General features: G+C 63.4%; 2 protein-coding genes across 3 annotated transcripts in view; both read right to left on the bottom strand.

Annotated features, from left to right (window-relative positions):
* Positions 1–10,841, bottom strand: part of MTA2 (metastasis associated 1 family member 2) — a 109,709-nt gene that overhangs the window by 58,664 nt on the left and 40,204 nt on the right. The window lies entirely within an intron of this gene.
* AHNAK (AHNAK nucleoprotein) overlaps positions 1–10,841 on the bottom strand; it is a 29,186-nt gene that overhangs the window by 17,344 nt on the left and 1,001 nt on the right. For both annotated transcript variants that reach the window (XM_059710414.1, XM_059710415.1), the window contains exons 2-4: positions 1,486–1,594; positions 1,066–1,222; positions 461–648 (exon numbers count right to left, since the gene is read on the bottom strand). In XM_059710414.1, coding sequence (XP_059566397.1) covers positions 461–648; positions 1,066–1,222 — 345 coding nt within the window. In that variant the 5' untranslated portion in view covers positions 1,486–1,594. The remainder of the gene's footprint in view (positions 1–460; positions 649–1,065; positions 1,223–1,485; positions 1,595–10,841) is intronic.

Genomic DNA, 10,841 nt, shown 5'->3' with positions numbered 1-10,841 from the left:
CAGTTGGATTCCTGTCAGGCTGCCTGGGTTGCAGCTCAATCCCCAGTAGGAGGCGTGCAGGAGGCAGCCGACTGATGTTTCTCTCTCCCTCCATCTCCCTTCCTCTCTCTCTAAAATCAATAAAACACATATTTTAAAAAGAAAAATGTTCTGTGAGGCAGAACTGGGCGCCTGTGAAATCATTCCCAAGATTCCGGCAAAGCACCCGGGGCCCAGCAGCATGAGTGGCTCCCGGCTGCGGCGCTCTGAAGAGGCTGACTTAGGGCAGCAGCAGCCACGCGGCACACGTGGCACAACCAGGAACAACCAGGCTGACTCAACAGAGTGCAGAGGGTGTGCGCAGGAGAAGGAACGGCAAGAGAGGCCCGCAGGCAGGGAGGAGCCTGGGGAAGGGGCACGGGCGGGCGGTGGTTGAAGCGGCCGGGAGCTCAGGGCGCGGACGGGCCGGCCAGGCACTCACCAGAACCACCTCAGAGGAGCGGGAGCTGAAGACTTCGTGCGTCCAGGTCTGGCCCGGCTCAGGGGAGCGGTCCCCCTTCCGGTGCAGCTTCAGTCCCACCGTGTGGTGCCCCATGGTGCTCAGCAGCTGCGTCACCTCGCCCGACTGCAGGTTGTCAAAGTAGATGGTGGCACCCACAATCTGGTCCCCTGAGCCGGGAGGAAAAGAAGCAGGTCTCAGGAAAGCAACACACACACACACACACACACACATCGAATGCATGTCATGCAAGGCAGCTGTGGTAGTGCCCACTGTACAGATGAGAAAACTGAGGCTTAGACAGGTCATCTGATTTGCACAAAGTGGCCAGAGCTCGTGAGTGGTGGAGTTGGAACTGAGGACGGTGTCCCCGCCCCTCCTCACACGACCTCCTCCCCCAAGGACTGGGGATGGGTGACGGACACAGGGTGGGCACGAGAAGGTGGGGCTTGTGCACTGACCATCCTGCTGGCACTGGGACCAGGCCCTCCAGAGCCACGTGCCCACTTCTGCGTGCCCCCTGCCCTTCCCTCCACCACCCCACCCACCCCAACCCAGCACCCAGCCCACACCCCGAGGGGACTCACCCTCCTTGACCACCCCCGTGCGGGCCGCAGGGGAGTTCTGCACGACCTCCTGCACGAAGACGCCATCGTCCCTCTGGGCAATGGTCAGCCCGTGGGAGCCGCTGCCCTGCCAGTTGGGCAGCAGCAGCTCCCGCGTTGTCTCCTCCTCCTTCTCCATCTGGGACGAGGGAAGGGAATGAGCTCAAGCGATGAGGGGTGAGAAGGCGGGGGTCTTGGGTGGGTGAGCTCCCGGGGAGTGAAGCGCCATCTGCCCCGGCAGAGATGCTCAAGGAGCAGCAGAGCGGACGGGCAGTGGATGCCACCGGCCGGGAGGGCCCAGCCCCGCCGCGCCCACCGAGCCCCGCCTCCCGATGCCACCCCGGGGGTCTCCCCCTCCCACCCCGCACCTCCACCTCTCTCACCACCCTCCCCCCTGCTGACCTTTTGCAGGACTCGTCCAGGAGCGAATGCCTTGCCAGGAGCCCGCCCCTCCTTCCGGTCCTCTCCTCGGTCCTGTCCTCAGTCTCTCGCGGAGTCCCGGTCACACAGCCTGGGGAGAAGTCCACAGTGAGGCTGCACTCCACCCGCTGGTGGAACCCCGACCCGCGGCCACGCCCGCGATGGCGGGTGCTCTGTTCCCCAGGCCGGACCCTCGCTGCTGCCATCGGTTCCCTGCAGGCGTGACTCAGCCTGGAACCCCGGAGAGGGGCTCAGGAGGCCAGACTCAGTCAGATCCCGGCTCTGCACCCTCCCAGCTGGCGGCCCTGGCCAAGCCCCTGCGCTGCTCTGACGCTCCATTTCCTGATCTGTGAGATGGAGATAAAGGCGTCGGTGAGGAGGAAGGAGAGGGGGCGTGCAGAGCTCAGCGCGCAGGAGCCTCAGGACGACGCCAGCTTCAGGAGGGAGACGCCGCCGGCCCCAACGGACAGATGGGAAGACCGACAGGCACAGGCCGATTGCCCCAGGTCCACAGTGAGGAGGCAAGTCTGCTGGGCTCAGACCCAAAGCTGTGCCTCCTTCCCCGGCACCCTCTCCTACTGGGCACCCTGTCCTACCGGCACCCTGTCCTACCGGCACCCTGTCCTACCAGGGCTGCAGCTCTAACCGGTGAGACTCCTCAGAGCAGATACTCCTGCAGTCTCAGCACCGGTGGCACCGGCAGGCCTGGGAGCAGGGTAGGGGGGACAGTGACTCTGGGTCGCCCTGTCCAACTCAGTCCTCAGGACCAGAGACCCTCGCCGGCTGGGAGCCGAGCCCTGCCACAGGCAGCAGCTGGACAAAGGAAGCCCAGCCCCCAGGCACTGCCCCTGCCCCAGCGGCTGGAGTCCAGCTGAGCGGCCTCAGGGACCTGGTGAGTCAGGGCCCATCTGCTGCCCATGCCGGGCGGAGCCAGGCCCCAGGTGCTGGCACCAGGAGCACAGACGCCCTGTGGCCCCAGGAGGAGCTGGCAGCAGCAGAGGTGCCCTGAGATGTGCCCTGGACACGGCCACAGCCTACAGCCACCCACACGAAATGGTGGCGCCCGTGTCACCGGCAGCAGGTCCGTGAAACTGGGGGGGGGGGGCGGGGGGGTCGCACTGTAAGTCACGGAGCACCTGGCCCAGCACTCCGCCCGCCCACAGCTGTGCACACGCAGGAATGAGTCAGCCGATCGATAAAGGTGAGCCTGCTGCCCGAGCCCACAGGCGCAGTGCATAGCGCGTCCCAGCAGACTGAAGGGTCCCGGGTTCGATTTCAGTCAAGGGCACATGCCCAGGTTGCAGGCTCAATCCCCGGCCCCGGTCAGGGCCCGTGTGGGAGGCAACCAATAGATGTGTCTCTCTCACATCGATGTTTCTCTCTCCCTCCCTCCCTTCCACTCTCTCTAAAAATCCCTGGAAAAAACATCCTCGGGTGAGGGTTAACAGAAATAAAAGATCCAGGCGCACATGCTGATCGCCTCCTGTACGCCCCACAGTGATCGTCACCCCACTCCACTCTTGAGCCTCTAACACAGCGGTTCTCAACCTGTGGGTGGCGACCCTTTGGGGGTTGAATGATCCTTTCACAGGGGTCGCCTAAGACCATCGGAAAACACATATATAATTACATACTGTTTTTGTGATGAATCACTATGCTTTAATGATGTTCAATTTGTAACAATGAAATTGGGGGTCCCCACAACATGAGGAACCGTATTAAAGGGTCACGGCATTAGGAAGGTTGAGAACCACTGCTCTAACAGTTACTGAATGCACTCCATGTGCCAGATATGGAGATTTAGAAGACTCAGTTCCTGTCCCGGATATAAATTATGAGCCAGGTAATCTCGGTATGACCAGTTTAGCCTCGGAATGTTCCAGAAGGCTTGGGAGAATTGGGGGGGGCGGGGGGATGAAACATAAGTGAGCTCTTGAAGGTGTAGAGTTTGCCTCTGAGAAACGGGATTATCCGTGGGCATTCACGAGCACTCAGCAGTTCCAATGTCGGGCAGATCACAACCTGGGGGGGGGGGGGGGCGGGCAACTTCATGGACCCCAAGTGCCCCCACCGCCTGAACTCACACCTGCGGTTTGTGGCTAGGAGCAGAGCCGTGCAGGAGGGCGGCCTGTTGGCACGGGTGTGAGTGGGGGCAACACCCCCTCCCTGAGGGCAGCGGAACGGGGAAGTCACATTGACCCTTCCCATCGTGAAACAGCAGAGCCGGAGCCTAAACTGTGCCCCCCGCCCCCACCTGAGAAGCCAGCCCTGGACGGACGAGCACCAGGCAGGATGGAGAGCTGACCGCCTGCCAGGCCTGCGATCCCTGCAGCACCGACCGCCTGGCACCCCAGCTTCCTCCTTGAGCGGGCCCCGTCTCTCAGCCTCGCATCCTGGTGCTGAGCCAGCAGCAGGTGAGGGGGGAGAGCCAGCTCACCCTCGCCCACATCTCGGCCCCACCCTCCCTGCTTCCCCGATGAGTCACTGCAGCCACAACAGCTCCAAACATGCTAAGGGTCACACCTAAACGCCAATCGACAAAGTGCTTCCGGGGCCAGACCCCGCAGCCAGAGGGGCTGGGGCTCCAACGGACAGGACACGGGCAGTGGGCTTCCCTGCCAGCCCCTCAGACGGAGCCCCAAGCCGGACCCTGGCAGCACAGCCGGGAGGCTCGCGAGGGACTGCGCCACGCCTGGGCCCGGCTGCCGCCGAGGAGGGGGAAGGCCAGACGGACAGAGAAGGGTCCCCCGGCCGTGAGAATGGAGGCCTCCGGTTGGCCTTGGCAGAGCCCCCACGGGCCTGCCAGCCAGGTGGAGCTGCCAACCACCCTGCCGCTCTGGCCCGACCGCCTCCTGGCACAGCGGGAAGGACTCCCGGCCACCTGATGCGGGCCAGGCCGCCGGCTGGGCATGGGGGTGCTGGCAGGGGGCTGGAGGCCCCGGGACCAGGGCCTGTTCTCTGCATTTGGCCCCAGCCCCCGTCTCCCCCACCCCTGGAGCCTGTCCCAAGCGAGCTGGTCCTTCCTCCTCCCACACAGGTCAGGGGGAGCCGGGCACCCCACGCAGGCCTGTGGCGCCAGAGCCATTCTGTACATTCAGCCAAGTGTCACAGCCCTTGGAGCTGTGTGGCCAGCGGTAGCCACATGGGGTCCTTTACATGTAAATGAGCTGGAATTCAATTTAAAATTTAGTTCACTGGCCCTGGCCGGGGGCTCAGTGGGTTGGAGCTCTGTCCGGTGCACCAAAGGGTTTCGGGTCCAATTCCCGTTCAGGGCACTTACGAGGCTGTGGGTTCGATCCCCTGGTGAGGTGCGTAGGGGAAGCAACCGATCGACATTTCTCTCTCTCTACCTCGCTTCCTGTCTCTAAAAATTCAATAAAAACATATTCTTGGGCCCTAGCCAGCTTGGCTCAGTGGGTAGATCGTGGGCCTGCGGACTGAAGGGCATGTACCTCACTTGCAGGTTTGATCCCCGGCCTGGTGGGAGCATGTGCAGGAGGCAACCAATTGATCTGCCTCTTTCACATCATTGTTTCTCTCTCTCTGTTTCTCCTCCTCCCTTCCACTCTCTCTACAAATCAATGAAAAAATATCCTCAGGAGAGGATTAAAACACACACACACACACAAGCATATCCTCGGGTAAGGATTTTAAAAGTTAAAAAAAAAAATTGCTGGGTCAATGTGTCTCAGTGGTTGAGCATCGACTTATGAACCACAAGGTGGAGGTCACGGTTTGATTCCTATTCAGGGCACCTGCCCGGGCTGCAGGCTGGATCCCCAGTAGGGGGAGTGCACAGGAGGCAGCCGATCAACGATTCTCTCTCATCATTGATTTCAGAGAGGAAGGGAAAAAGAGCATCACTGATTGGCTGCCTCCTGCACGTCCCCCACTGGGGATGGAGCCCACAACCTGGGCATGTACCTGGGCCAGGAATCAAACCGTGGCCTCCTGGTTCATAGGTTGACCCTCAACCATGGAGCCACGCCAGCTGGGCAATAAAAATATATTTTTTAATTTAGTTCACTGGTTGCATTAGCCACATTTCAAGAGCTTAACAGCCACAATGGGCACAGAGAGCATTCCCACCTGCAAAAAGGTCCCAGCGTGCCTGCTACTTACACACGAGGAAGCGAGGTCCAGAGGTGAGCATGGGGAGCACTGGGCCCTCGCCCATGGCCTGCCGGCTGCCCGCTTGCCCACCCCACCCCCACCTGACACCGGCTCACGGTGTCCTAGTGAAGGGCAGCAGGGCTGGAGTGGGACCCTGGAAGGCAGAGGGCTGCTTGCAGGGCAGGGAAAGAGGGAGAGGGTGAGGCCACTCCGCTAAGGCTGAGAGGACACGCGTCTGAGACTTCGGGACAGAGAGTAATTCCAGCCAGAGGCAGCGAGAACGAGGCGTCCTGTCCATTCAAAACCTCCGAGAGGGTGCGCAGAGCAGGCCTGCGCGCACCTGGAGCTGGGGCCACACCTGGGCGGGTCCAGGAAGAAGACTCCTGGTTTCCACCAGGTGTGAGCTCCAGGGGCGCATCCTCTCCCCTGTCCCCCCCGGGAACAGAGCCCCTTCTTCCCAAGCCGATGGGAAGCCAGAAACAGGGCTGGGGCCGGCATCCGTGTCCAGATGACAGGAACAGATACACACCCCCGAGGGGCAGGCCCTGAGCCTCCAGGCCTCCGCACCCCAAACCTGAAGACCACATACAGACCAGGGAGGCAAGGTCCGCTCATCACCCGGCGCCGGCTGGACTAGAGGTGACGCCCGAGGGAGAGAGCACGCCCGCCCGCCACGAAGGGGACGTAACAGCAATGCAGCTCCCGCGGGGAGGCGACCACCACACACACAGGCCAGGGAGGGGCAGGGCCCGCGCCCAGAACAAAATGACTCAGCGCCAGAGGGAGAGGCGCCACCAGAGGGGAAGCCCCGGCAGCAATCACAGGACCAAGGGTCGGCCTTTCAAAGAGAGGCACACCCCGAGGGGCCACCTCCTCTCACCGCTCACCAGACATCACAGAGGAAGCGAGAGCTCCCCAACTGAAGGGCACCCGGCAGGCGGGCGGGGCAGCTCTGCGCGTTCCACGCCTGGGGTCCCATTCCATCCCCAAATAACTCTACGTGATTAAAAATTCATATCCTTATTTCAGAGACGCAGCGACAGGCCCCGGAGGGAGGTGACTTGCCCAGGGACGAGACGGGGTGGACACGCACGCCTTGCCGCCTCTGACACCGAGGCCAGCGGTCTTTGCCCAGCTCGGGGGACGAAGGCAAAATACACACACACACAGGATGAGCAGCCACAGAGCACGATGCGGGGCGAGATAGAGACACAGAAGAGGAGCCTGCACGGAGGTGGGTGGAGTGAGAACCAGGGGACACACCCACAGGAAGGTGGGCCTCGTCCTGGTCCAGCGTGGGGACAGCAAACCCCGAGCGGGCCGCGTCCCGGCATCCCCGAGCAAGCCGGGATCTGAGGGGTCTTTTATGCCCAAAACCCCACTCACCTGTAGACTCTCTTGGGCCCCAGCAGGTCAGGGCCAAGAGCACCTTCCCCCTCTGGGGCTTGGCCGGCACAGGACCCCAGAGGCAGGCATCGGAGGGCGCAGCAAATGTTCCCACCCGCGCCCCCACCCCCAGAAATGGGAACAGCCCTGGCAGGCAGACCCGCATCCAGGGGGACAGGAAGGAACCCAGCTGTTTCTGGGCGGTACCCCCAGGGGCACTTTCAGCTTGAATGAGGTGTGTGTTGGGGGGATGGAATCACCAGGGAGAATTAGACATTCACCAGGGACACATTCAGAGAAAGACACATGTACACATGCACACCCCAGCGCACGGACATGCTCTCAGCCCCATTCCCTGCTCTCTTTTTTTAATAACTCCATTTTATTTTATTTATTTTTTAAAATATGTTTTTTGGGTGTTTTTTAAAAATATATTGTATTGATTCCTTACAGAGAGGAAGGGAGAGAGATAGAGAGCTAGAAACATCGATGAGAGAGAAACATGGATCAGCCGCCTCCTGCACGCCTCCTACCGGGGATGTGCCTGCAACCAAGGTACATGCCCCTGACCGGAATCGTACCTGGGACCTTTCGGTCCGCAGGCCGACTGAGCCAAACCGGTTACGGCTGGGGTGTTTTTTAAAATATGTTTTTATTTATTTCCGAGAGGAAGGGAGAGGGAGAGAGAGAGAGCAACATCAATCAGCCGATTCCTGCACCTCCCACTGAGGATGGAGCCTGGCATGTGCCCTGACCTGGAATCCAACCAGTGACTTCACAGTCCATGGGACGCCGTTCAACCAACTGAGCCGCACCAGCCGGGGCCCCATTCCGCATTCTGAACTGCCCAGAGCAGGCCCAGGCCCTGCCCAGCAGGGAGGGCACCTCCACCTGGTCACTCCCCCGAGCACACCGGCCTCTCTTCTCCCTTGTGCCTGGGCCACAACCCAGCAGGAGGCAGCAGTGCCAGCCTCATCCCTCCGGCCTCTCCAGCTCCCACCCGACTCTGGTTTTCCGCACCCGACTGCCAGGGTGTTCCCTCCTGCCCCAGCCCACTGCAGCCTCCGCTCTGCCCTCCGGCCTTCCCCCACCCCATCCCCGGCCACTTCCCCAGTGAGTTCCCAGTTCTCACTTCCAGTGGAGGGAGCTTCCCTCTCTCTCCCCTGACCAGGAGAGACTCCCCCTGTCCCCCCAGCCCCCTGCCCCGTGACAGCACTGCCCGCTCCAGCAAGTCCCCACACCTGGCCCGGAGCCAGCGAAGGGTGGGCCTCAGTGACAGCTTGGGAGCTGCCCCCTGGCCCCACCGGCACCCGGACCATAGCCCCCCACCGATGCCCAGCTCGCCACCCAGCGGTCGGGCCAAGCCACTGCAGGGCGCTTGGCTGCCAGAGAGCCGCCCCCAGCCCAGCTCAGCTCCAGGCACTTCCCCTTCCCCTGGAACCTCCGCTCCGGCCCCGGGGGACCCGGCAGGATGCCCCTCCCTGACCCAGCGCAGCGCTCGCTCAGCCTCACTCCCAGGTCTGTCCTCGCCCTCCGGCGGGCTCCGGACACTCACTCCAGGGTCTGGAACCCGTCCCGGACGGAGAAAGTCACTTCCGGTCACTTCCGTCGCTACCTACAGCCCCTGCAGGCGCCAGGACAGTCACCCCGTCCCTGCCCCACCAGCCACAGACACACCCATTGATGACACACCCAGGCCCCTGGCAACGCAAGGACCCCCGACAGAGGGACACCTCTCACAGGTAACAGCACACACCTCACGGCTGTGACAGCGCAGACACCCGGACCAAGGCCACAGTGAAGCGTGGGGCCCTGGGCCCAGGACCTGCACAGCCCCCAGGCCCCTGATGGGGACGAAGGCAGGCAGGAAGGAAGAGGGGCTCCACCAAAGCACACATTCCTGCTGAGCCCAGCGGGGGGCCCCCCTCGGCCCCACACCCCTGCACGCTGACATGGAGGTGCAGGCGGTCGGAGCCCAGGGGAACGGCAGCTGCTGCGGGAAGCCGTGGGGACAAAGAGAGCACAGGCCCTGGACACTGGCCGCTGCAACTTTCTGTCCCTCTCCAGTGGCCACCTCCCTTCCACGTGGTCAGCCAGCTCCTGGGACAGAAACTTGGGGGTGGCAGGGAGTGGGGGGGCGAGCCAGCTCTCCCAGCCAGACCCTTTGTCTGTCCCCAGGCGGTTCCCAAGTTCTGAGGAAGGTGGTGACCACACCCTAAGCCCCACACACTCCTCCACCCCCACAGCTTTGCCTCAACCCCTCAAACCAGCTCCTCAGGCTCCGCTGGCACGCTCTGCCAGGGCCAGGCTGCCAATGCCACGCTGAGCCAGGGAATCCAGCCTGCCGGGGCCCGGGCATCCACCCAGGGCCTCCCTGAGACCCAGGTGACCCGGGGACCCCCAGCTCATGCCCTGCCCTTGCCGGGCTGGCCTCCTCCCTCACAGGCCTCCCACCGGGCTCTGAACCTCACACCCGAAACGAGTCCAGGCGACCCCAACCCTCAGCTCTGTGGGGGCAGCTCTTCAAGGGGCTGCCCGGAGCGGGACCCTCGAACCACAGCGGGGGGTCTGCACAGGCAGCACTCGCTCCGGTGACTAACCTGGCTGCCTGGCCGCTGGCTCTCTGACCAACCTCCCTGGGCATAACCTCTAGGTCAGGGCTCCGACCTCCACCTCCAGCAGCCTGACCCTGCGTCCTCTCCCGCCCCCCTCATCCCACAGCGCCCGGCTCCCAGCAAGGAGGTAGCCCCTAGCCTGGGCTCCCTCTACTCCCCACCCTGCACGCGCGCCTCATCCCTGTGGGGAGAGGGAAGCTTCCCCATTCAGCTTCGAAAGGAAGTGCGGGCCACACCCTGCCCAGGGTTTCCCCGACGGCGGGCAGAGAGGGGCATGGAAGCAAATCTACTCCCCCACCCTGGACCCAGCATCGTCCGGAGGCCCTCAAATGTCTTCCGGGGCACCTTCAAGCTCCCCCTCTTGCTCCCCGCACCCCACTCCCTCGCCTTCACCGATCCCCGCAGACCCCAAAGGCAGCACTGCATCCTGCAAAATCGGTGCTGCCCGGGCCGGCTGGGCTGTCAGGGGGCATGTGATCCCTGCAACTGGAGCTGGGTTCTAATTCAGGAAACTTTCCAAATCAATTATGGGTGCCCCAGGCGGTGCTGGGGACATCGGCAAATACCTATTCCCCAGAAACTCCAGGTCATTCTCTAAGGGCCCCCCTGCACGGGGAGACCCGCCCTGCCTGCCCACAGCCCCACGCCACAGAGCAGGGCACGCAGCCCCGGCTGCTGGCTCCCCCGGCTCCTCACCACCACCTCGGCGGCCACACCCAAGGCCCGAGCACACACGACTCACAACTTTCTGTGGTCACAGCCAGCGGAGGCGCCAGAGCCCTCGCCCACCTGGGGTTCCGGCCCAGTTAGAGCTGTGAGGTGCCCTGTCTGCCCACTGCGCTGCCCTCCCACGCACGGGCACTGCCAGCCCCGCTCAGACCCACGCGTCCCTCCCAGCCAGGGCCGCCTGGGGCTGCGCCCCCCGTCCCCCTGCCCTGCAACCGCAGGGGCGCCCACCCTGAGGGCGGGCCTCTCCCCGCATGGGAAGCCTTACATAACCAGCTCGCACACACCCTCGGCTCCCTCCACCCCAGCTCCACGGCGGCCTGGCCCGGCCCCCGGCCCCGGCCCGGGCCCCTCCCGGAGCGCGCCGCTGCGCGCAGGGCTGCAGAGAGCGCAGCGCGCCCCCCTGCGCCGAGCCCGGCCCCCGCCCCGCTCCCCCCGCGCCCCTCACCACTCCTCCCGAGCTCTGGTTTGAATTAGTAACCGGCTCCAACCACCGCA

Source organism: Myotis daubentonii, chromosome 9 (genome assembly GCF_963259705.1).
Source record: "Myotis daubentonii chromosome 9, mMyoDau2.1, whole genome shotgun sequence".
Lineage (NCBI taxonomy): Eukaryota > Metazoa > Chordata > Mammalia > Chiroptera > Vespertilionidae > Myotis > Myotis daubentonii.
The sequence above is the reverse complement of the archived record's forward strand: the minus strand, read 5'-3'. Positions and strand labels throughout refer to the sequence as shown.